The sequence below is a fragment of the Dipodomys spectabilis genome, unplaced genomic scaffold, assembly GCF_019054845.1.
Source record: "Dipodomys spectabilis isolate Male_0828 unplaced genomic scaffold, ASM1905484v1 ptg000082l, whole genome shotgun sequence".
In the NCBI taxonomy this organism is placed as follows: domain Eukaryota; kingdom Metazoa; phylum Chordata; class Mammalia; order Rodentia; family Heteromyidae; genus Dipodomys; species Dipodomys spectabilis.
In genome coordinates, this window is record NW_024870759.1 from 495,958 (window position 1) to 522,025 (window position 26,068).

The window sequence follows — 26,068 nt, forward strand, 5'->3', positions numbered from 1 at the left end:
GCTTTTCTTTCCTACAAGGCTTCAGAATTTACAGGTGTTTCCCTCACACACAGCATACCTTCACCTGGCTGCCCCATTCCACCCTGTGTTCCATGTGCATGCTGAGCACAAATGGCTGTTGACATAGTTTATGAGGCCTTTGGAAAAAGAGTTAGAGGAACTACTGAGGGACAACTTTGGGATCTTGAGTTTGAAGAACAATCTGCTAAGGTTGTCATCCAGGATTAGAAGTCAGCTTCTGCTATAACTGGTATTATATCTCATCACCTGCAAAACTGATGACCACCTGCTGAAATGCTGGTCTAGTACTAGCTAGCAGGTCCCCTTCCCCCTTTCTTTCAGTACTAGAGATTAAACCTAGCTGCAAGGGAGTCAAATAGTTTTCAGTTTAAGGCTTTGCAATAAAGGACAGATGTAAAAAGGAGGGGGGATGGAAGAAGCAATTGACAGTACTCAAAAAAAAGATTCTTCTTGAAAAAGTAAAAGCAGTAAGGAGGCTTAATTATAGACCTTGCTAACAAGCTAAAGGTAGCAGGGCAAAAGAAGGCCTAGATGAAGTTAAATGACAATAAATGCAGTGTCTCGAGAAAAAGCTCTTTTAAAGGACAGAGAACTGAAGAGTTAGAAAGACAGGCATGATGGTACAGCCTGCAATCCCAGCTAGGGGGTGTAAGGTTGTGTTAGAGCCCATATGGACAACCTAGAGATCCTATCTCAAAAAGAGGAAAGGGCAAGGTGATATGGCTCACTGGTAGAACACTTGCCTCAAACGTGAGGTCCTGGGCTTCTCCCCAGAACCTAGGGTAAGAAAACACATGTATGTGTAAGAATTGGCTTCTTAGAGTAAGACTTCAAATCCTATTCTGAGCATAATTCCTCTGGAATCCTCTAGTTTGCTTTGGTTTATAGAGAGTAACTTGTTTGTAAGTTACCCATAGGGAATTCATATTGAAAAGAAACCAGTGTGAACAATAATGCTTTGGGAATACATAGGAAACCAAGTACTTCAATTTTCTCTTTCCTCAACAGGTTTATTGCCTTTTAAGAAAATTTTTGTAAAATATAAATACAAAGGCAGAGAATTTACTTACAAAGTTAAAACACAGATTTCAAACATAAACACACAATTCAGAAAATTTTAGTTTTATGTACATTTTTCAAGCAACCTCAACATATTATGTTAGTTTTCAATATTTTACAGGGTACAGAAAAAAATAGCTCAAAGTCTTCTTTAAATAAGAGCATAAAATGTTTAAACATATAAACAATCCGGTTTGATGCGTGAAAAGTAATTTCACAGCTTTTAAATTAGGATATAAAAGTTTCATACAATTAGTTGTTGTGTGTGGACATGGTTTGAATTTATATTACACACTACTGGATTACATCCAATAGCATTTACCTGGCCCAAGCAGGTACTCTGTAAACAAAACATAAAAGTACACTACCACAAATGCCTTCACCGAATTCGCTCCCACAACCAACCACACGGTTCTGAGCACACATTACAGTTTAGGGCCTCTGTCACCAGAGCTTTGTATGAAATTACATCAAAGTGTGGAGCTCCATTTTTCTCCTTAAGAAAGAAAAGAAACAAATGTTCCAAGTAAAAACAAACATACATATCTCAAAGCACGTGTGCATTGAAAAGTAAAAGAACATTATAATTTTGTAAAAACTGACTTAAAAGTTTAAAAAGAAAACAATGGGTTTCTAAGTTCTTCTGACTGGAGTAATTTCTCTTATATAAAGAAGAGATATTTTCATATGTAATAGTGTCCTTTCTTTACAGAAATAGTCGTATTATGACACATATGCACAAGGATTAACACTATAACACACTGTACACAGTGGGGTGGGGTGGGGGTGGGGCGGGGCTGGTGCGCTCACCAGTAGTCTTCTGAGGTTGAGCCATTGGGGTGGAGCCACTCCATGGTGGAGCCCAGCAGTGTCTGGAGCTCATTTGTGAATTCCACAAGATCTAACAGCTCCTTGCTTTCAGGGTTGAAGGCTTCCAGGTCTTTGGAGCAAGAGAATAAGAGACTTGTAGAAACCTGACGGTAAAACTCCGCCTCTGCGATGGTGACAATTTCCATACTGGGAAAATTGCAGCGGAATATGCGAGAGGACATTTTCAACTTTTTCAGCACATCTGAAAGCAGTAGCCAGTTTCGTGGCCTACAAAATTGAAAGGGGAGTGGCTTAGGTTCCTGGCAGAGTAAAAAGTGCTCCCAATTATTAACTACCATACCCTGACTAGTTGCTAGTGGTTAAGTTTCAATCTGGTTTCCTCCCTGTGTGCTCTTACCCACTGCTGTTCTCATCATACTTATTCTCCCACTGCTGTCCCCTTCAAAGGGGAGGCAGAGTACTTACAGCTGCAAAACTCAGACACATCTGGTTTTAGAGAGAACACTCACTAGGGAAAACCATTGGTACAAGACCCATCATTCTGATTGCTAATGGAAATGAATAAAGTATATCCTGCTCCTCCAGATTTGGCCACAACTCACATTTCTCCCCTGTAATCAGGGAGGGAAGATTAACTCTGAACCCCTACCTCTTTGACCTCTTCTGGAACCCTCATGGAGAGAGCATAAGCATACAATACCATTTCTCCTTTCTTTTCCTACACTTCCACCCCATCAGCCAATTCTTTGGAGGTAATGACACTGAAGAAAGAAGGTGTTACATTCCTTCTGTTCAACCTACCACACCTTATGATTCCTGTCACTGGAAAGGCATACATGTTCGAGATAGTGAGTCTTCTGTGAAATTGTAGCTACTGACTTCAATGCCCTCAGGGCTTTAGAGAGTGACTTGAGCCTGTCTTTGGAGAGGGCAGTTTATACCATGCTGTGCCCCATCCACAACCCTGGTAGATATAGTCAAGCAGATAGCTTTTTTTTTTTTTTTAAAGAAAAGGTCTACCACGTTTTGTGCTGTTTGTGTGGGAGGGGGAAAAATGGGGAGAACGATGATGAAAGGGGTGATATTCATCAAGAAGCATTGTACTGATAACCTGACTTACAGACTTGAAGTCTCTTTACATCTAAACAGTAAGAGAGAGAGAAAGAAAGAGGAGAGAGAGATGAGAGGGAGAGAAGGAAAAAAGAAAAAGGAAGGAGGGAGAGAAGGAAGGCAGGAAGACAAGAAGGCAGAAAGGCAGGTAGGAAGGCAAGGAAGAAAGAAAGGAAGGCTAAATCTACAATTAATTTACCAAGGAAGGAAGGAAGGAAGGTAGGAAGGAAAAAAAGAAAGAGGGAAAGGGAGGGGAGGGGAGGGGAGGGAAGGGAAGGGAAGGGAAAGGAAGGGAAGAGGAGGGGAGGGGAGGGGAGGGGAGGGGAGGGGAGGGGAGGGAAAAGAAAATAATTCAACCTCCCATCCTCATATGCTTAAAGGGTGTTTCTAACTCTTGCCACCCCAAGAGCAGCCATTCTTACCCCTGAGCGACGGATACTTGGATGTTATAACATGGCAAGAGGGGGCTTTCTGAAAACTCAAATTCAAACATGTCACTGTAGGAATCATCATCATCATCCGGGTCTTCTGGTCCTGGGGGGTTTGCTAAAACATCATATCCGCTTTCATCATCTGGTTCTAATGTAGGGCAGACGGGAGAGAGGAATAGGTAAGCTATGGCAGGACTTCAACTTCAATTCATATATCCAACAACAAATAAAGGGGGAACTCTAAGAGGATCCTTTCCCAACTGAGACTTGTTTCTAGTACCCACCACCCACCTTCCTCACCCAGCAGACAGAATGGTTTGTTCCAACTTGCTCCACTCCCCACTGCCCCAACAGTGCTGCTTACCACACACAGAGCTGCCATAAAACTCCCAAGCGCCACTGGAGTCATCTTCAGTTTGACCTTGTAGGTCATTTAAATAATCTACAGAGAAAGAGGGGGGCGGGGGAACAAGATGAAGTTTACCCAAGTTCCCATTGGCTTTTTTTCCTATAAATTCATGACCATGGTGGCCATGATGATCCATCAACATCTTTTCTTATACTAAACCAAACATCTTTTCACATACAAAACCAAAGTGGCACTGTACTTTATGTATCTCTTCTCTGGTACACTAAACTACTCCTCTTATAAAGTACAAGTTAAGGTAAAATGAAAGCGAGTGGAGAATGAGTTGGTGGCATGCTTTGCCAGCAACTATCTGATAAAAGGAATTCAACTCCCAAACCAGTACACTTATGAAGATTTGGGCTACTGCTTGAAGGATCTGGTAATGCCCAGAGCTTAGAAGACAGGATATCCTATGACCAAACACCACAGAACTGCCAAGCAAGTTTAAGAATGGGAAGCTCAGGTTGCTTCATGTGGACTTGTGGTATAGGTGCAAACTGCATTGATCGAAAATGCAAACACCCATTAGAAATCTTTTAAAACATTATCATGAAGAGACCAACTAGCTTCAGTAGAATAGGGCTATACCACACAAAAAGTCAAATTCCTGGCAATTGTCCTAAAGTAGGAGTGGGGGAATGACCAGGCTGTATAAGGCTACAAAATCATTTAGCGCCTGAAAGGACAGACATGTTTTCTTCTTGTGGGCTGCCAGAGAACTGACTGCCAGTATTCATCACAGGCTGGGTAAGAACTCTGCCACAGAGCTACACACACCCACACCCACACCCACACCTCCAATCTAAGTTGCTCCAGTCAGTTAAACTTTTGGATAAGACCGTTCCCTGGATGTTGTCTTACCTGTTAAAAACTTTTCCATAAGTTCGCTGTGGGTCATTTTCATGATGGTTCTACCTGAGTAAGTAGCCAAAGTAGGATCAGCACCATAGGAAAGAAGCAAGCGGACAATCTCCAAGTGATCATTCTCCACAGCATCATGCAGAGGCCTGGGAAGAGATGCACAATAGCGTTAAGTTTGAGCTGGTGGCCTGGTGCAGTAATAGGCACAAATGGAGTCTGTGGGTACCACCTATACCGAGCTCCTGAGTGTACCATTTCACTCAGATGTCCTTTGTGGACAGGAGGGCAGTGACAGGTGCAGGATCAAGCACCCCAGCACTCGTCGATCTGGACACCTAACTACAGGACAGGTGAAGGGAATTTTCAGGCTCAAGTCCCAAAGCCACATTCATCTTATTCCTGGTCCTTAAGGAGGAACTTGACTATAAAATGAAAGTATTTTCAATGAACTTAAGTAGGTAGTAACAGATCATGAGAAGGGAACTTACAGGGAGTAGACATTTCATAATTATGGAAGTCAGTGGAATAAGCTGGAGGGGGGGTGAGGGTGGGGGGGGGTGAAGTGTTGGGGGAAGCAAGCAACTTCTGATCTTAATTTGTTTTTATGTCAGTTGTGAGGCTTGAATTCAAGGCCTGGGCTGGCTTGGAACCGTGATCCTCAGATCTCAGCCTCCTGAGTAAGTAGGATTACAGATGTGAGCCACTGGTGCTTGGCACCTCTGATTTCTTGAAGAGAAGAAACTAGGTATGAAAGATTTGACTGCCCCCCCCCATTCCAGAACCCCACACAAATCCATAATAACCTTCTGCCTGGAAGCCTCTGCAAAGAGCTTTTTTGCATAGCTCCATCCCAAGGTAATACTGTTAGCAAAGCATGAAAGACCCAAAACATTTCCATTTAGCTATTCTCACAACCATTAGGATTCTCCTAACCTTCTCCTAACTGTAAGTTCCCCTTGCTGGCATCCTCTCACACACCAGGAAAAATGTGTATGCTGACTTGGATGGGGTCTCTAACAGTAAAGTTGGCCTGCTGAATTCCTGGGACTTTCAGTTCACTGTTTAGAATACAACGGTGACTTCATAGATGACCATCTAGAGGCCTAAAAAGGCTATGGTCCTTTCAGAGGAACACTGCAGGACTGGCTCAGATTGGGTGGGAACTTTGCCAGCAAGGTCTGTGTTGGAACATTCTAGAACTGAGTTAGTCCACTCTTTCTTCCTGGGGTTCCCACATACCCGAGAACTCCTGGCCCCAGCATGGCCCTGCTGAGAGCAAGATTCCACTGACCTTGTTCCATCCTGAGCACTGCAGTTGACATCAGCGCCATATTCAAGGAGGTGGCGAACAATGTTGAGCCACCCCCTAGCACAAGCTTCATGCAGGGCACAATAACCTGCGTTGTCACGATGATTCACATCGCAAATCTTGTTCTCCAGGCAGTACAAGACCACTTCCTGCAAGGAGGGGACAGGAAACCATCAGATCACCACACGGTGACATCATGAGCAGGACTTCTTCATATGGTTCTAAACATATATCCTCAGACACCAACAGCCAGCAAATGCCTTAGGGATGGACACAGAACGTAAAAGGCTTGTTGATAGGGACGGGGCTCTGCAGGTTGGTGACTGTGTTTTGAAAGCTGACATGCTGCCCCAGCTGACTGGCCCTGAGTAAGTTATGCTTCAACTTGTCCCAACCTCCTCTCTGCTCTAGGGAACTCCCAGAGCCCACACAAAGCTGTTGAGAGGGTACAAGTTGAGAGCTTGTGCCTGGCACAGGGTGGAAAGAGGAATTTGGCTATAGCTATTTCAAAGGACCAGAGCATTCTCACTTCATGAGGTCATTCAGTAAGTAGTAGTAGATGATGATACAGGTTTAGATCAAGGGAGGGACAACCAATGGCAGGTGAGGGACTGAATGAGCCAAAGAACCATCCTCAATTAAGAGCAGACGAACCCTTGCAAAGTCCAGGAGCTGAAGCCTGGGCTGCAAGACTTGTGTGATTCCTAGGGTTCACATGCTTTTTATATACCAAATAATACCATCACCAAATACGATACTGAAGAGGACTAGGGATGTAACTCAGGGGTAGAGCCCTTGGCCTGCAAAGGTATCTAGATTCCATCCCCAGTATGGAAAAAGGAAAAGGAAAGATAACAGAACTCATGTTGGGGCTGAATCAATAGAATAGCCTCATAATAATGACAGAAAACCGATGGACTACATCTTTTGACCTACACATGGTAAGAACAACGTGAAACAAGCCTACCCTGCTCCCTTTGTAGAACGTGTTGTGTCAACAGTGCACAGAACCACTGTTATTAATCTTATTTCTTTGGCGTGCTAAAATATTAATATGAACTGCTCCCGTAAGCAGAACAGTAATTTACTCAATGTTTTATTACCTTGATTAAGAAAGTTTTCAAACACACAGCACAGTATCTGCCACTAGAAAACAAGCGACACCATTTGCCTCTTGAGTCGCGCCCAGCAGAGAGCTACTGGGTTCCCAGACAACAGGATGGCCAGAGTGTGGGTGCCCCACCAGGGAAAAGGGGCATCCCAGTGGCCATCCTTCCTGACAACTCTTAGGTAATTCATCAGCTAGATCTAAAATAGGGCTTTCTCTGGCCACCCCAGAGAAATGCAGTGCTTCTGAGAAACCCATGCCCTTTTCTAGGAAGGTTCAGTCAAAGGTGAGCACTCACCTGGTTTTCTAACTAGATTGTTCTATATCCCCCCGCCCCCATGAACCTTAAAGCTGCATGCCAGTAAAACCTGGTTGGCCAAACCCTGTAGTTTCAGATCTGCGGCAGCTGCCTTCCAAAACAAGGGAAGGAAGAGCGAAGGCATGCCCACAGTGCTTCTTCCTTCAGGTCCTAACCTGCAAGAAATCTCACAATCCTCTGCGCCCCCAGGCCACCTGCCCTGAGCACCGGTATCCAGGATACCGCATGAAGCCGCTGCTCTTTTCACAGGCCCTCACTAGCCAGACTCGAGTGGACGGCTTCAAGCTAATGAGTTGTGTGCCCCAGCCAGGGAGAAACCCTGTCACGTGACTCTGGGATCAGCTCTAAAGCACCACCAGACTGCTGTGCACAGATCAATTTACTCGGATCCCGACGGCCTGCCTGGTGTCCTCTCAACCCAGGGTTTATTTGTTCTGACAATTATGGCCCTCACCTGGGAAACTTCATTGCTGCTAGGGCTGATGTGAGGGAACCTAGAAATGAAAGGATGTCAAAGCGCCAAGAGTCAGTCAACTCTCTCGTCTCCTGGAGAAATGGCACAAGGGGCAGGAATAACCCCACAACCAGGTGAGACGCTTTGCCACGGTCCGGCTTAACTCAGCTGCATTGCTAACACTTGACTCATTCATTGCAAGCCCCCCTCCCAGCAGGGAATGTCTCAATTGATTCCCCAGTGGCCTAGGAGACAGCATGCAAAAACAGTGGGCGGCCTGGTATGTAACACTTGGAGAAATTGAGGCCCAGATTGGTTAAAGTTCCTCAAGCCACATGAAGTTTGGTGCCTGCTCTGCTGGGGGGATTCAAGGGGCCCCAGGAGGGCTCTGGCTGGAGGGGTTTTGATCCAGCTGTGGGCAATCATCCATCAGATGCTCTCTTTGGGGATCAAGTGGGCTGAATACACTCTTCTTTGCTGTCACCATCAAAGACACTGGTGAAGATGTGCCACCTACCTCACAGATTTCCTGGTGTATTTCCTATGCCAGAAATGGGAGCGTTTGAAGGGCACCCCAACCATTCCCAAACAAAAATCAAACTGTTTTTCTTGGACAATTCTCTGTTAAGCAGCTATAAGCCCAATGCCATTAACTGCAAAATGTAACCATAAAGGCCATAAACCCGACATTGTTAATTAATTAAATGCCTCATTAACTTTTTTAAAAACATGATTTATTCAATTCATAGAAAATTTAACCATCACCACTAAATGCACAAGCATGTGGTTGCACACTGGCAATTTAGCGTCAGAAACAGAAGCCTCTTTAACAGGAGGGGAAGGTGAGGGTGGCTGGGCATCTGGTTCAGGCACATCTGAAGAGAGAAGATGTTTTAAGCCTTCATGAGTAACAGGAAACAAAGCTCAGACAGGGATAGCTTTTTTATTGCCGTGGTATCTTTAGCCAAACAGGAAACAATGGCAAAGCCTAACTTCTGGAAAACTCTTTCTCGAAAGCTATGCATTCAATGGCACAGGCAAATAAATAGGGAAGGCACATTGTCCTTTACTTTAAAAGGTTTGGATTGCCACACTGAATGGCCCCCCATACCAACGTTTTAAATTCTACTTAAAGAAATCCCAGGAAGTTGGATTTGCAGAGAAAAGCTTTATCAAGTAGTTGAAACATTCTGCAGGGAAACTGCTGACCTGTGGAATTTACATTTGAAAGAGTTGGGGGGATGGGATGAAGAAAGTCATTCTTTTTCTTTTCTTTTTTCTTTTTTTCCCCTAAGTGGGGATCTAGGGCCTTGAACTCAGGGCCTGGGCACTACCCCTGAGCTTTTTTGTTTGTTTGTTTGTTTTGCTCCAGGATAGGGCTTTACTACTTGAGCCACAGTTCCACTTTCAACTTTTTAGTCATTAGTTGAAGATCCTTAGACCACAGCCTTCTGAGTAGCTAAGATTATATAGGCTTGAGCCAAAGACTTTTAACTTAAAAAAGAGTGGGATCAAGTGTTCCTTGGTTCAGGCTTCAGATCCACCATCTGGGTTTCTTATGAGGACTCATCAGGTCTGGGGGTATGGATAAATGTAGGAGGTCTCCTAACTCTTGCCTTCTCTGGTCATAAAGGCGTGAGTTGGGTAGAAACATACCAAGATCAAAGGCCAGACTGACAGAAGAGCTTGCCCACCCTCTAGGAGGCCCTTCCTCCCTCTCCTCAGAACTCCAGAACTTGCTGGATATCAGTGCTGGACAGCCCTGCTGCTTGAGAGGGGAAATGACTCCAGTCCACCACAGCTACCTTGTTCTCCTAGGTAGTAGCTGCTGCTCTCAGCTAGTGCGGAAACAACTGGCTGCCACTTGGAGTTGATCCACAAATAACCAAGCTAATTACTAAATTCGTCCAGTGAGTCTCTCTAAAATAACCCAGTGATCGCAAAAGGGCATGTTGGCTCAAACAAACAAGAGCGTGTAGAACCCAAAACACACTCCTAGTCTCAGAGGTAAGACGACTTCAAATTCCTACCTCACAGCCATGCCTCGGGGCTTAACTCAGGGTCAAGGGGAGAAAGCCAGAGGCTCAGTCATCCCACCAGGAAGAGACACAATGGGCAAGCAGTAGTCAAGGCAAGTGGGAGCCAGGGCTCCTGACAAATCCTACCAGCCCTAGCTTTGGCACAGGCCAATCTGGGCCCTCCACTGTGGTGCTCCTCAGCTTCATACCTCCACACTCAGCTTGCTGTTTTCACCAGCCAACTTCTAGGGGCTGATGCCAGCATTAAAAAAAAAAATGCCATTTCCTTGTGGGCTATTACATCACTATTTCAACCGACAAATAGGGGGGTGGGGGAGGGGGAGGAGCTGCTGGAGCAGGGGCAGAAGGAGGCATCTACTAGCTCTAGACAGGTTGAGGTTTGGAATGGCAATCCTGCCTCGAACTGATACACTGTGTATGTATAGTACTAGTACGGGTTAGTCACCAAGAGTGAAGTGAGTCAGAGTTTAGAAGTAGCACACAGTAGGAGCGCTCCTGGTCACAGCACAAGCAACACCACAGAAGAGTTAATCGAGTCTCTCTCCCTTGCTAATCAGAATCCAAACAGGCTCATTAAAATTCTCCCAGTTGCCAAGGCCTGGGTTATGTCAGCCTTACTATCAGAGATAAGCTGCAGCCGCTTACCTGCCTCAACATGAACTCAAACACCAGAGACAGCAACCAGAGTGGGACTCACACAAACAGCATCCCCCCATGTGCAGGGAGTAAACTCTGCTCCCTCTGTCCTTCCTTGCCCTAAATCAGCCAGTCCTCACCATCCCCACACACACCCCAAACCTGGAGAAGCAGCTACTGGCTGCCCAAACCTGCAGCAAACCCCTGGCACACGCACCTCATAGCCCAGCCGGGCTGCCCGCTGCAGGAGGGTCTCGCCGGCATTCTTGTTCACAATTAGCCTCCGCGCCTCTGGTGGCATGGGGCGAGACTGGGTGGCCTCTTGAGGGGAATTGGAGCGTGGCAGCTGTGTGGCCTGGGAGGCTGGTAGCAACTGTTGCAAGCGATCGAAAGGCTTGGGCTCCTGCTTGGCTGGTGACAAATCGTAGTCTGAACTGGGCTCCGGCCTCTTTCTGAATCTCCGGACAGTCACCTGTCATAAGATCAAACGGTGTATTGTTAAGGCTGGGTCCCTTTCAATACCTTTTTCCCTCTTCCCTGAGTGACAAAAGCCTGTAGAGAAAGACACCTTTTCTTCCCACCCCCCACCCCCCATCACATTTTGTTGGAAGGGGTAGGTTGTCAGAGCCTTGAGGAGTCCTGGAAAAGGAGAGTTCAGCCCCCCCCAAGAACAGGCCAGAGAGGAGGAGCATGGCTTGGGAGGTACCTTGCCGTCGGTGTTTTCCACGTAGTATTCCCCTGTGATTGGCAAGCTCCGCCTGGATTCTTGAGGTACCAAGTGCTTGGTTTTGCACAGTCTCTTCCCGGATGGCTTCTCGCTGTTGTCCGTGTATTTCTGCAGCAGGGAGGCAGCCTGGCAATCCTCTTCTTCGTCTGTGCACAGCACATCTGTCTTCTGGCTTTCTTTAATTTTCTGCTGTTTGGCAGGCGGCCTCGAGGCTGGCGTGCAGCTTGGCTGAGTCTGCTTTTTGCCGCTTGCATTGGTGGATGAAAGGCTCTTTATGGGCGGAGAGCCGGAGAACACAGGCAAGCCTAAATGGGGGGGGGGGGGGGGGGGGATGGCGGCGGGCGGAGGGGAGGGGGAGGGGAGAAGAAGCAGGCGTTACACAGTTGTAGCCAGTGCAGGAAGAAAAGCCCCATTGTTAGCACTGATCACTGGAGCTTCAGTTTTTAAAGATATACCAATTATGTTTTCAAAGCATTAATATTTTAATTATCCCCCATTCAAATGGCAAATAGGTTAACCCACAAAATGCCAAGTGGCAAGTTTCTTCAAAGGGCCAGGACAAGAGGACAGAAGCCAGCTCTTCCTGCTCTCCCGAACACTGGGCCTGGTGGTCATCAGGACCTGGAGACAGCCTGAGGCTTGGGAGGCCAGGAAGGAAGTGGGAAGGACTTGGTGGCAGGAGTGTCTGTCACATCCTAGTCAAGAGTCAACTTCCAAGGCCCAGATCCCCACACCAGAGCCCTTCCTGCCCTCCAGCAGCGAGACCGGCCTCTGCGTACCTTGGTCATTGTCACTGGCTTTGAGGGACTCTTCAGACCAGCCTCTGTTGCCTTTGGCCTCTGCCCTTTTCCTGCCAGGTTTCTCTTCGGTGAGGTTATTCCCCTGGGCTGTGACCTCAGGCTGAACTGCCTGGGTCACTTCCTTCCTGCTTTGGCGGCCAGGTTTGCTCTCTGCTGCTGACACCTGCTGCTCCCACCGTTCTCTAAGGTGTAGCAGGTGGCGTTGCTTTTTAGGATGGAGCCCTGTTAATTCAATGCACACCTTCAGGTTGGTCAGCTCACTATAATGTGGGTCTTCTAAGTGGTTAGAGGAACTGTTTGTCATTTCCCTCTCAGGCCAGTCATCTAATGGAGAAATAACTACAAATTAATCAAAAAGCCCCCTGGGGGGGAACAAACTGTCTTAATACATCACTAATGGGGGGGAGGGGGGGAAGGGGAGGGGCGTGGCCACATTCGCTTGTCAAGCAGGTGGCCTGTTTGTCTTGGGCCACCCCCCCCTCCCTGGGCTTGGAGGGGAGGGGAGATGGGAGCAGAGTGGGAATGGCAGTGCCCCCTTGGCTCCCCTCCCCACTGCCTACAGGGGCAGCACACCCGCACATCCACACCTCCTGTCTATGCACCCGCCCGCCCGCAGTGGCTGCATGCACAGGCCTCCCGAGCAAGCAGCTAAAGCGCACACCCAAGCCAACTGAGCTCACCTTTGGAGACCCGTCTTCGCTTGGCTTTCAGCAGAGGGTCTTCTGGCAGCTCTTCCACAGCGGTCTCAGTGTGGCTGCTATCACCTGAGACTTTGCGCTTCCTGTCTAGCCGGAGGGCGGGACTGTGCGGCATGTCCGCAGCCACCTGGTCAGTGGGCAGCTCACTCCCAGGCGTCCTCTCCATGAAGTACTTCTCCACAGGGAGATCTTTGTCCTCTGGGGCTTCAAAGGAATCGTGTTTGTTTCCAGAACTGTACTCGCCTGAGGGGAGGGGAAGACAAGAATACAAAAGTGAAGGAACGCCCAAGGTGATCAGGGAGCCACTGGTGCCGGTGTGCACACACGCGCGCGCGGCTCCTTCATAGCTCCCAGGAACAGATTTTTCTAAAGGAAGGGCTGGGCTGAAGCCATTCGGCAAGTGCAGCAGGAAGCCAGGCGTAGGCCATGCTCCCACCTTTTTGTAGCTGGGGCATGAGGGGACCCAGAAAGGAGCCGAGGCACCCGAACTCTTTAAAGCACTCTAGGCCTCTCTCAGCAGCAATGTCCAACCATGCTGGGCTGACCTAAAAATCTCTATGGAAACATTTGCTGAGGTCATTATTTTGAAATACACGGGAGGAAGATACAGGAAGAGGACCAAATAGCTCTAAAATGGCATCTACACCAAGGTACCACTTGTGTCCACCGGGGAGATGATGAAGAAAGAGAGGTGAGGTGGTGTGGAAAGAACAGGAGGGTGCTGGGGGGGAAGGGCCCGGCATAGCAGAGGCAGGGATTCCTAGTTCACGTTCAAGTTCACAGACAACTTCAAAGGGTTTACGCTCATGCTACACACTGAAATGCCTATCACTGAATCAAGGGACTGTTCCTATTTCCTGTCCAAAACAGGGGGCCCTCCACAGGGGACTCTGGTTGGTCACCCCACCAGGTGGGCCCCGTTCCTCACATGTAAGCACTCACAGACAAGACCTCACCCCCTTTCGTAGCTGTTGGTGTCTTTTGTAGTCAAGCTAGAGCTTTGCAAAACTGCTAGATGCAGCACCCCCCACCCTCTCCACTGTGGGCTGCTTCTGTTCCCTGTACTCACAGGGGAAGGGGGGGGGGGGCGGCGGCACAGCAGCTGCAGGCACCTGTTCTTTCAATCATCCAAACCCAACATCACCCCGTAAGAAACAAATAGCTCACCAACTTCTCTGCTAATCACATTTTCTCCCAATATGCGATGAAATATAAACGACAACTCTGCAACAACCCACTGCAAGGTTCAGTGTTCATCCTTGGTCCCCTAAAATGACCCTGGCAGCCTAGATCACCTCATGGTAAGGGGTGCTGCCAAAGGAGGCTTCTAGATGAGCTAAGCATATGCTTCCTTCCAGTGCCACAGGAACACTGGACCAGCTCCCTCATGCCCTGTCCTTCTCTCCAGGGGTCACCCCCCAGCATTTAGAAGTGGTCAGCTGCGAGTGTCACCTTGAGACATGTAAGACTTCCACCTCTTCTCACCAAGGAATGTCAACCCACCCCTCCCCTTCTCATGATGGTGCACCATGTGGATAAAGAAGAGCCTAGCAACCAGGCCCCTCCTGAAAGTGCCACCATGGAGAGCTGTGGGTACACCTGACCCAAGGACTTTGGCCAAAACACACCCAAAAACATGCGGGCTGCAGACACCTCTGCTCACATGAATGCAGAAGGCATGCTGCACTCACTCAGCTTGATGGAGAGCGTGGATTGCTTTGTTACTTTGGGAAGTAACAGTACTACTTTATAAACTCAGCTCCCTTCAGCTTGAAGACCAGAAGAGTCCACTCAGCTGCCCCACTCAGGCAAAGGAAAGGGCCACAGGAGGCTAAGAAAGATCCTTCAAATCTGAATTCACTTCTGTAGTTTAAACTTTGAAATATCAGTCTCCCCACCCCACCCCCACCCCGTCCCCTCTCCAACCTGAGTGTTCTTTTTTTTTTGTTCACTTCATCTTATACTTGAACTCCAGGTCACATGTATTTGTCTAAGGCATTGGGGGAAGGAATTTGTGTGACCCACAAGAAAAGCAGTTGGAAGAGGTGAAGCACCTGTTTTGTTCTTCCATGCTCAAAGAATACCTCTCCAAGACCCCTGATCTTGCTACCTGTGTCTCTTCTGGGGTTTCACCTCTGGGAAAGGCTGGCTTGTTGGGTGGGAAGGCCTGATTTCACACCCTGTTCACAAGGAGGCTGGAGAACAGGGCTGGGGAACACTGTACACCATTCCATGTTCAGCTGTGCTCAGTATGTGCTCAGTCCCTTTCTCTCTCATGCTGAGATACCCCAGGGATGAATGCCTGTGGTTCCATCAGATTCCATCCAATTCCGTTCATCTAAGGTCCCCAAGGCTTATATGAAGGCAACCATGAGCCATCAAAGCTCCTGAAGAACAAACACCCATCCTGGCTCTAGCTACATTCCTGTAGGCTCTGACTTAGACCTCCTTAAAAGACGTCTGTCCAACCTCTAGCTGCTACAGGATTCCTTGGAAAGCAAGGGACTTGTCACTGCTGCTACCCCTGCCCTTCCTCATGTTGTTCAGGGTGGAACACTTGCTCCCTGTAGCATGGTCATCTGCCTTGCAGCACATGCATCCCATAGTTTACCATGGTTATGCCAGTGTAACTCAAAGAGGCATCACCATGGCAACATTTACATGTCACCATAGCAACAAAGCAACTTTGCCACTGTTGGCCACTGTCACAGCCATGCCCAGTGAGTCTTAAATACCATGGCAGAGTTTGAGGGTCAGGGAGGAATTCAAGTCCCTTCTGCAGGTAGCTCTATCTCCTGCATGGGTGGGCTTTGATACTGTTTAGCCTCTTTATAACCAAGACTTTGGCACTTCTCTGTTCCAAATTAAAAGTGGTTCAAAAAGCTTGTGAGAAACTTCCTTAGCCAAGAAGTCCTGTCCAGCCATTCCTCTCAACTCCTGCTCAGACATTGCCAATGATCAGATTCTATGGCTACCAAGTGGCTGGCAAGGGACACAGATGGCCACTTGTGTTCAGAAAGAAAAAGAAGGGGGGAGGGAGGAGGAAAGGGGCCAGTGCTTCCTTGTCTTTCCACATCTTCAAAGTGTACAGTTCATACCAATGAACTTTCAAGTTGAGGAGCCTCCTAACTCATTCGCTCAACTTCTAAAATAAAAATTTAACTCAGGAGCCAGGTGCAGTGGCTCACATCTGTAACCTCAGCTACTTGGGTGGCAGAGATCAGGTGGATCACAGTTAGTCATTCAGTAACAAAAAGTTACTGAAGCTCCATCTCAACAAACAAAGTGGATGTGGTATGTACTTATAACCCCCAGCTATTTGGGAGGCATAGGTAGGAGGATAGCGGTCTAGGTCAAAAACCAAGACCACACTTGAAAGGACTGGGGCTGTGATGCAGGTAGGCCTAGAAAACCCCATTACTGCCAGGCACCGGTGGCTCATGCCTGTAATCTTAACTACTTAGGAGGCTGAGTTCTGAGGATCTCGATTCAAAGCCAGCCTGTGCAGGAAAGTCCATGAGACTCATCTCCAATTAACCACCAGAAAACCAGAAGTGGCACTGTGGCTCAAGTGGTAGAGCACTCTCTTTGAGCTGAAGAGCTCAGGGACAGCACCCAGGCCCAGAGTGCAAGCCTCATGACCAACAACAACTTAAGGAAGGAAGGAAGGAAGGGATGGAGGAAGGGAGGGAGGGAGGGAGGGAGGGGAGGGGAGGGGAGGGGAGGGGAGGGAAGGGAAGGGAAGGGAAGGAGGGAAGGAAGGAAGGAAGGAAGGAAAGAGAGAAAAGAAAAGCCCATTGCTGTAAAAAATAAACAAAAAAGCTAACTCTGCCACCACAGAAAAAAATGAAATTAATTCACTTCCTTACATAAGCCCTCCCCAACAAAATACTCTGTGACATCACAAACCATTGGTACTTTATTAATGGAAAGCTGCCTCAGAAAGGGAAGGGATTATAGAGGAGACATCATAAATTCTTTGGTGAGCCCAGCCCACTCCAGCTGCCATATGCACACACAGCTTGACTCTTGCCCATAGTGACATCTGTGGGAAATGAGACCCATGCAAAGCAGGACCCAGTTAACTTGTGCCTGAATGGGTCCAAGCATTGTTGTCTCCTCTCCTGAATAATGTGGTGGTAGCAGCAAGCAAAGGCAAATACTCCTTTAGGGTGGGTATTCCTCCCGGTTAATCACAACTCCCACCCCCTTCTTCAAAATGAACCTCTTGCCTTCCCCAACCCTCCTATTTTTCTCAGTGCATGCAGAACACTAGTTGGTCAGTCTTGGGATCTTCCCTTTGCCTGGAGAGGCAAGGCCTTTATGTGCTATCTTGGCCTTGACTTCTACTCCTCTTGGTCACTCTGATTTCCCTCCTTCCTGCCCTCCTCATTCCTTCCTTCCTTCTCCTCTCTTTCTACCAGAGGTTGAACTCAAGGTTTCATGCTCTTACTTGGCTTTTTTGCTCACAGCTGAGCCATACCTCCTCACCCAGTTCTCACTCTAGGTTCCACAGGAAAAACAGAAAGGAGATATCTATATCTATATCTAACTGTCTATATCTATGTACATCTACATCTATGTATCTATATCTACAGCTATCTATCTATCTATCTATCTATAGAGAGAGACCTCCTTGGGGAACACATAGGGGTGAAGCCAGATTCTTGAACTTGAGGGCAGTGGCTACAGTGGAAAACCACAGAAGGGCTGAAAGATAAGAAACACCTTGCCCAAACTCCACCTTGCCCACTTCTTGGATCATCTGACAGCCTTTCTCCAGAGCTGGTGAAACATTTTAGGGCAAGTCAGAAGAGAAGTAGCTTTGTTAACCATAAGTATCAGACAAAGAAGACTTTCTTTTTCACACTTCTCCTAAAAGCAGCTTGGACCCTTGACTGCCCCTTGTCCATGCCATGTCTGAGGTCCAGTATAAGGCAACTTCAGATACACCAAGAATCTCGGCCAAGTGGGTAAAGCCACACTTAATAGCAGCTGAAACTACCTTCTTCAGGACAACCAACCAGTCCTGTTTACTTAGAGCTAGACACCAAGGAAGAGCTGGAAGGTGTGTTCTGGACGGCCAGAACATGCACTCTCTGAGCACAAACCCTCCCTGCAACTGCACCAGGCCTAAAGGAACCATGATTAACAGTGCCAAACCTACAAGGACTGTGTCCCTCGAGGCCACTAATTAGACATTCTGTGTACCCCATGTTCACCTACACACCTTAATTCACTGTCACCAGTGAAGTTTCTGAGGGCTGGAGCCATCCTCAAGTCTCCAGCACATCAGAGAGAACTACCTCTTCCAAAGGCTGGGTGACACATCCCATCCCCTAGGGAACCCAGTAAGCAACTCTAGAAGTCAAGCTTAGTTGGGGGGCGGGGAGGGGGGGGGGGGAGAGGGACGGGACTCATTGTTGGGACCAAAAGTGTCCTGAAGAAGGCACTTTTTCCTCTCCACATTTCACCGCTAAGACATAAGCCATACTGTCTTGTTGGCAGAGCACCCTTGTCATAGGCCACACTCAGAGATGACAAACAACCTAGACATAACAAATACTTGCTCTCATCTTTAGGGTGCCTTTGTCCTACCTTATCTCAGTTCAACAAAACTATCATCTGGAAACAGGAAAAAAAAGCCCTTGTGGGGGGTGGGAGGGTGGGGCTGGCGAGGAGTAGCAAGCGATTCCTACCACCACGGCATCATTGACTACGGCCCAGTGTTTCTTTGCAAAAGAGACAGCACTCTAGGAAAGCATCTGTCACAGGTGTGGAATTCCTGGCTAGCGCACGTTTAGAACACTACTCCACGAAGTTTTTCCAAGTAGTTAGTTCCCAAGTGGACCCGAGGCCATCCTAGGTGAGTCACTTCCTCTCAGCTCCCTGGGTTCCTGGGAGCAATGTGGCCCCATTCTCACTGACAAGGCCAAGCGAATCTGCTTGAGTCTACTCACATCTCTCACTGTCGTTCTGGTCAGCAATGGCCTCCTCCAGGGCGACCGACTTTGGCTTTTTGTCCTGATTTCCTTTCAACCTTTCCCAGTCGGCTGGGCTGAATTTGCAGACCTCGGAGTCTTTGGTTGCTGGGTGGCCACCTTCTCTCTCTTTCATCTCCAACTCTGAGAAGCGCATCATTGCACGCTAGAAACAGAATGGAGACGGAAAAAAAAGAAAACACAACAACCTTACCATAAAAGCTATTTCATGTGCCTTACAATAAAGGAAATTATTTTCAAAGGAAAGTTTGCCCAAAAACCAACCACAATTTATGAGATATAACTCAGATATTTTAAAGTTTAACAGATAAAATTTAAGAGTATGGATATGTAAGTAGTCACACAATTCTTTATCCATAAAGTCATGTGCATAGAGATACAGATGCTGTGTGTATGTGTAGCCATACACACACTATTGCAGAGAGACAGACATTCTCTTTGGAAGGTAAATAAAACAAAACAAAAACACAACGCAAAGAAAACAACAAAAGAAAAACACAACAGAAAAGAAACAAAATGCACAATGAATAAAGACGACCATGGCCCACAAACTTCCCTTTGTATATTTGGAAATGAAATTTAAACTCAAAAGGTTTATGGAAGATTCTAGTAATAAAAATTTGAAGAACTGACCTCACAGTAAGCAGCGGGTAGACATAAAATACTGTCCTCTTGTAATCCTTCCATCTATGTAATTAAAATGGGCACTCAATGGATCATTTAGATAACTTCATCCATTTTTATCAGCATAAACCAATTTTTTTCTTAACATTGCAAAACAATTTGGCTTTATTCATCTTTTAATTAAAAGTAAAATATCTTAAGGAAATTCCTATATAACATCTATCATAATTCACTAGCAAATTAAAATACATACTCTATCCCTTTAAGCGAGCTTTTTCTCTTTTTCCTGTCTTTTTGGTGAAAAAAAAAATTGCACTATTCCCAGACATGCGGCTGCTAGGCATCTCCACCAAGTATCAAGTAAGGCATTCTAAGCAGTGTTTTCTAGATACATTGTTTTAACAGGCAGAGAAATCAAAGCAAACTGATAGGTAAACTCATGCAGTCTTTAGACAGCCCTCATAATCATTAAAACTTGCTATCAGCATTCCAGTAGAGTTCTCTTATAATCTACAGAGTAAGTAACTTCTTCAAGTACGTATCCTGATGTCCTCACGTCCCCTTACTGAACACATTTCATACATTCAAATTACCACAAGCGTCATTAACCAAATCTGCCTGGTGCCCTGCCTGTCTTAGCACATTTCCCCCCAATCCTCTTTACACATTTGCAAACTGACAACTGATCAAAGGGAGTGAAATTCGGGGGTGGGGGGGAGCTCACCTGCAATGCCCTCTGCTCCCGGCTGAGCTGACTGGAATCGGCATACAGTTCGGTAGTGACACACTTGAATCGGTCACCCACGTAACCCGCCGAGTTGGCGATTCTCTTGGCCAGCTTTGATGGCTTCGGTTTCAGCACTTTGCCATCGTTTGAGTCTGCCTCCTCAGCTCCATCTTTGGTATAGGTGGGGGTGACGTCCACACTTGCAGGGGCACCACCGCCCACACAAAACGGTTTGGGATCTTCTGGGGCTTTCCCAAAAGTGACAGCAGGGCTCTCGCTCCCCAGAGTTGGCTCCAAGAACGGAGTTGCCACCGGCACCCCTAGATTCTCCTTGTTGGTTGTCGGCGGAACATTGTCCTTGCCTAAGCTGAAGACTGGCTGGCCTGTAGCCTGCTTGAAAGGGTAAGCCTCGTGGAAGTCACCGATGCGCCCCAGCTCCTCTCGCAGGGAGATGAAATCACGGTGTTGCTGCAGGGGCAGGTCGGCTGGGGGCTTGGCGGGCTCGGTGCTCTGGCCAACACTCTCGGCTGCGAAGCCGGGCTTGGAGACATTCGCTTCTGTTTTGGCATCGGATTCTTCTCGAAGAAGGTCCACGTAGACAAGCTTGTCACTTTTGACGACAGTCTTCCCTTGGTTCCAGCTAGGTGTCGGCTTCAGGTTCTTGTCAGCGGGGACTTCGGGGTGCAACTTGGTGCTGCTGGCCTCCAGCATCTCAGAAAACCGATTGCGGAGGCTAGCCTCCTCATAGCGGGCTCTCTCATGGGAGCGAGACCGCCTCTCGGGTTTCTCTTCTTTAGTGATCTCGATGGGCGTGTGTGGGATCAACATGGGATGCACCATGCCCAAACCCAGGGCATCTTGGTAGGTTACGAATTCTGGCCGGCCTGTGGGCAGCCCGTAGGGGAGGCCAGGCTTTGGGGCAAGGTGCCCGGGAAACAAACTGCCATTGGGTAACAAAACTGGGTGAGGGTACACAGGTCCTTTGCCATGCAAAGAGAGGGGGCTTATAGCGATGCCTTCAGGTGCTGGGTAAGGGAGGTAACTTCGGGGGTAAGGAATTGGTGGGGACCTGAATGCTTCATTTGGAGACAGAAATAATGAACTTGGTGGAAGGCCATTCTCGTTTGCTTTAAAACTTGGTTCTGGGTTGCCGGCTTTGGCACCCTTGCTGCTGGTACTGCCATTGTGCTTGGCAGGTGTGGTTGGGGGCTGGCCCACATGCTGAATGACGGATGGCGTGGTGTCCATGGTGCTCCTGTTGGTCTTGGTGCCATCTGCATTGGCGTTGGGGGCTGGCGATGCGGAGGCCGGCCGGCCTGCGCTCGACACTGACCCGGAAACATTTGTGATCACGGCGTCTGTGCCACCCATGCGAGGACACGAAGAACTCCGCTGCTGCGGTATGGCCCAGTCCAATGTCTTGTTTTTCAGAGACAAGCTTTTGCCATTGTTCTCTTCGTTAGGACTTGGCCCGGGCACCACCCAGGACGAGGGAGCAGTGCTAATGATTTCAGATCTATAGATAGCACAGCCATTTCCTGGAGGAGATAAGGTTTCTTTTGGAATCTCACTTCCGGAGAGCACTAAGCCACTGGCAGCCCTGCTGTGAACCAGGACTGTGGGAGCCATCTTTTTCATGTGGTCGGCTTTGGAAGCATCGACATCCACCACTTTAGAAGACAAGTCTAGTGGCTTATCTGTAACGTCTTTGGTAACCGTCTGCTTTTCCAATAAAGGAGGGGAGCCCCCATCTTTCCGGTCTTGAACCGTTGTCTTCCGCAGGTGCCCAGACACTGGCTGGGCACTCTCGTTCCCTTCTGGAGCCTTGGGATACTTGCTGTTTGAGAGCCTGGCCGTGGGGAACTCACTGCTGACTGTCATGTATGGCTTCGACAAGGTGACGGAGGGAGAGGTGGAGATCCTGGCGTAGGGCTTATGGAACTCAGAGTAGGTATCTGCAGTGGGCTGGGTGGGAAGGTGGACCCGGGGAGAGGGCCGAGGGGAGGGGGGCAACAGGAGAGCTGCGTCCCCGGGCAGGCCACTGGAGACTGCCTTGGCAGAGGGCACCCTTGGCTGTTTACTGTTCTGGATGTGAGGATAGGTGTGGGAATCGACGGGATTCCCAGGGCTGACACCCATCTTCCATGGGAGGCTCTTGTCTGCACAGTGGACGAGAGGTGGGATGGCTGGGGAGGCTGAGGGTGTGGAGAGCCGCATGGGAGAAGCCAAGGATGAGGGGATGTGGGGACTGACGTAGTGAGGGGGTGGCAGGTAGAGAAAGCGCTCCCCGTTGGTGCAGACCGGAGAATACAGCGGCTGGGCCAAGCTGTAAGACTGCTGAGGTAGCAAGGCCTTGTACATGTTCAGTGAATACTTATTTGGCGAATCAAGGAAAGGGTAGATGGCTGGCGTGGCCCCCTCCATGTAAGGATTGACCCAGGGCAGCCGCAGGTAACTAGCACCATTGATGTTGAGCGGGCTCTGTTTGTCACTGGTAGGCCTATCCAAGCCCAGGGTTTCTGCCGTGGCTACAGCACTTTTTTGTATTCCAGGCGGTGTTTTGTATATAGCACTGAAGCCATTTGGGGGCTTTCCAGAGACGGCAGAAGCTTCCACGGTCTCAGATGTATTCGGTTTGAACTGAATGTCTGGATTTCTTTCGGAAGAAAACCCAAGGCCACTGAGAGTGCTTGTCGCAGCCTCCCGACCTTTCTCCGAACCCAGTCCACACAAACTGGAATAGACGATGTTTCCAGGGACCCGGAGCCCTTCCCGGATGAGGCCAGTGCGGTCCATGCTCAGTGCTGCCAGGCCATCAATCCGATGGGCGGTACTGGCGTCCACCTTCGTAGAAAAACAACGAAGTGTTACTTTTGGGACACGAAATGAGGCATAGCACCCATCCTGAAAAGAAGTGGCCACCTAGGTCACATGACTTTCAGCCTTAAAATCCCGAATTCCCAGGCTCCACTGCCACTGCCTGTCTCTTGCCTCAGTTCAACTAGGAACCTGTAAATTACTCATTGATCCTTTTGGATTCAAACCCCTTACATTATTTCAGTCATCTATGAACTCTGGCAAATTCAACTTTTCAGCAAAAATTCTCTGCTGTAGCAGACAACACACCAAGTACAGATGTTCTACACACCACCATCACGGGGTTAAGAACTATCACACTTAACCCTCCAGGGCCTGCTAAGTGGGACGGAGGGACCATTTTTCTTGGATATAGATAGGTAGACATTATTTAACAGAATAAAAAATAGGGAGACAACAGAATAGGAATAGAGAACTTTGGCTATCCAAATCAATAAAGAGACCAAGGGTCAAATTGTGATTTTTGTCTTTTATTTCCCCCAACCCCCCAACCCTTGTCAGTCATGGTGCTTGAACTCAGGGCCAGGGCGCTGTCTCTGAGCTTTTTCACTGAAGGCCAGCAACTCTACCACTTTGAGTCATCGTACCCCTTCCAGTTTTCGGATGGTTAATTGGAGATGAGAGATGAGAGTCTCGAGGATTTTCCTGCCTGGGCTGGCTTTGAACCCCAATCTTTAGATCTCAGCCTCTTGAATAGCTAGGATTACCGGCGTGAGCCACCAATGCCCAACATTGTTTTTTTCTTTGAACTTTTCCTCTACTGTACCCAAAAGTCCCATTTCAGATGCTACTGCAAGGTAAACCCAAATGGGCTATTGGAAGGCAAGAAATGTACCCAGTTAAGAGCATTAATGTGGCACATAGCTTATGGAAGACAAGGCAGCACAACTCTTGCCAGTATCTAAGGGAGGGTGACCCATGTCAAAAGGAACAAACACACTGCCAAGAACAGCCTGGGTGAAGATCTTGTCCTGTACAGAGGCTTTCTCTACTCAGCCTTGAAACATCCTGCCCATGGTATGCAAATTAGTGCATGATTGACTACAGATCGCTGATATTCAGATATCACATCAACAGACATCATTAATCTCTTACCACGTTGTGATTCAAGGGATTCTCTTCCCTCAGTTCCAGTCTGGTTTTTGAAGTGTCACCATCATTTACAGGAATTTTCCTATTTAAAAGGATACATCAACTTCATGAAAACATTCCTCGCTGAATCCATTTTTCACATATTCCCCCAATGGGGTGAATTTCTAACTCCGTTTTTTAAAAAAATGTCCTTGACCTTCCTTGCCATGACCCAAATGACATTTCAACTTGCTCTGGAAAAACAAAGGCAGGCCTTTCAAGAATTATAAGCATGTCCCCAAGTGGGCAAGCCAGAAATTAAGCATGATCACTTCTCCTGCAGGATCTTTTTCTCTAGAATGGCCAAGTGTCGTTCCAGCCAACCCTTATAAGCTATTCTGCAGGGGAGGCATTAAGTAAAATGGCTCAGACTACAGAGGCTGGAAGTCCCAAGTCTATCACTTCGGTGTTAACCATTTAGGGCCAGGCTTTCAAAACTTTCCCCCAAAACAAAGTTAGAGACTGAGTCCTAGGAAAATGGTTTCCATGGTGATAATGAAGTCATATGTGACTGCCTTTATCAAAATGATGGGGGAGAAAGGGAGGTACACACTAGTATCATACAAATGTCAGCTGCTCCAGGCTGAAGAGGAAACTGCACATCTGTGCCAGGCTGTTGCGGCTGCCCTGGGACTTGTTATCAGAGAGCATCGATAAAGAAAGCACTTGGTGCCAACTTCCAAATCCCCAGGATAATGTCGCTGACAAGCAGCAGAGAAAAAGTTTCATCATTACCCTAAAGAGTAGCTTCAATCATCTACTGTTTAGCTGTCTCTACCCTTCTCCAAAATCACTGATGAAAAGCATATCATAGCTGATGGGCAACTAAAACAAGGGGGCTGCACTGGGGGGGGGGGGGGGGGGGGGAGGGGATGGTCTTATGGGACCAGCAGCAGAGGGCAACTCAAAAGCCCAGGCTCCACAGAAGGAGAGGGTGGTCATCTCCTCTGCTTATTACTAAGCAAACTATTTGTTTTAAAAGCACATCGAATGCGGATCCACCTGGGCCCACACTCCTGACATTTAGAGTTAAAGCAGCATATAGACTGGGATTAATTCTCCTTCATAAATATGAAATAATAAATTAAGGACGAAAGTGCACTGAAAGGCCGCTTTAGGGGCTAATCTTTTAAAGGGCGGCAATGCTTCGCTGAGCCAGGTTGCCTGTTAAAACTGTAAATCAAGGGCCGCCAGCTAGGCTATTGGGGAGATCTCTCCCCGAGCCCTTTCAGGCCCCCTCTAGCTGTGAGAAGGCAAGGCAGGGGAGGGTGTGTGGGGGGGAACCTTGGGCATGAGCTCTGCTCGGAGAAGCGTGGGGGAGATGAGCGCTCCCTCCCCAGGCTTGGCCCAAGCAGGCATATTCACCTGTCTTCGCTCGTCCCACACATGCGGACTCTTTCGCTGTTCATCCAGCTGTGAACGTTCCCATACAGGGGGGTTGCTGAAAGCATGTCGTCTTCTTGGATGGCAGCTTTGCTTCAAGCGTCTAGTCTGTTTAAAAAAAGAAAGAAAGGGAAAAAAAAAAAAATCCCCGGAGGTTGAGTAAAGGAGAGCCAAACAGGGAACTGAGAAGGCCTCTTTTGAGGCAATTCATACAGGAGGCAGCCTGCGCTTGATGGTCTACAGATGTCCATGAGCCAAGGACCCACCTGGATCCAGGCTTGCAGGGAGGGGAGCAGTTTAAAACTAGTATGAAGCCCCAGCGTAGGCAGAGCACACATTGTATGCACACCCCCACCCTTCCCAGTCTTTGAAAGTGTTTGGTCATCAGAAAACAATCTTCATTCTCCCTACAAAACGAAGCATTCATTCGCAGAGAGAAGTCTATGGCAATAGGTACAGGGACCAACAGGGACCAAGGCCCCACTGGCCGGCACAAACGGACCCCGTGGTGA

The 26,068-nt window shown here is 48.0% G+C and overlaps 1 protein-coding gene across 7 annotated transcripts in view; it reads right to left on the bottom strand.

The window, feature by feature from the left end:
* Positions 1 to 1,010: 1,010 nt before the first annotated feature.
* Positions 1,011 to 26,068, bottom strand: part of Bcor (BCL6 corepressor) — a 44,646-nt gene continuing 19,588 nt past the window's right edge. For 3 of the 7 annotated variants that reach the window (XM_042683618.1, XM_042683620.1, XM_042683619.1), the window contains exons 2-15: positions 25,539 to 25,664; positions 24,138 to 24,216; positions 20,163 to 23,009; positions 19,448 to 19,501; positions 18,773 to 18,959; positions 12,795 to 13,055; positions 12,094 to 12,438; positions 11,294 to 11,619; positions 10,805 to 11,059; positions 6,014 to 6,180; positions 4,723 to 4,868; positions 3,817 to 3,894; positions 3,444 to 3,600; positions 1,011 to 2,178 (exon numbers count right to left, since the gene is read on the bottom strand). In XM_042683618.1, coding sequence (XP_042539552.1) covers positions 1,887 to 2,178; positions 3,444 to 3,600; positions 3,817 to 3,894; positions 4,723 to 4,868; positions 6,014 to 6,180; positions 10,805 to 11,059; positions 11,294 to 11,619; positions 12,094 to 12,438; positions 12,795 to 13,055; positions 18,773 to 18,959; positions 19,448 to 19,501; positions 20,163 to 23,009; positions 24,138 to 24,216; positions 25,539 to 25,624 — 5,280 coding nt within the window. In that variant the 5' untranslated portion in view covers positions 25,625 to 25,664 and the 3' untranslated portion in view covers positions 1,011 to 1,886. The remainder of the gene's footprint in view (positions 2,179 to 3,443; positions 3,601 to 3,816; positions 3,895 to 4,722; positions 4,869 to 6,013; positions 6,181 to 10,804; positions 11,060 to 11,293; positions 11,620 to 12,093; positions 12,439 to 12,794; positions 13,056 to 18,772; positions 18,960 to 19,447; positions 19,502 to 20,162; positions 23,010 to 24,137; positions 24,217 to 25,538; positions 25,665 to 26,068) is intronic. The other 4 variants (XM_042683622.1, XM_042683626.1, XM_042683623.1 and 1 more) reach the window with 4 other exon arrangements.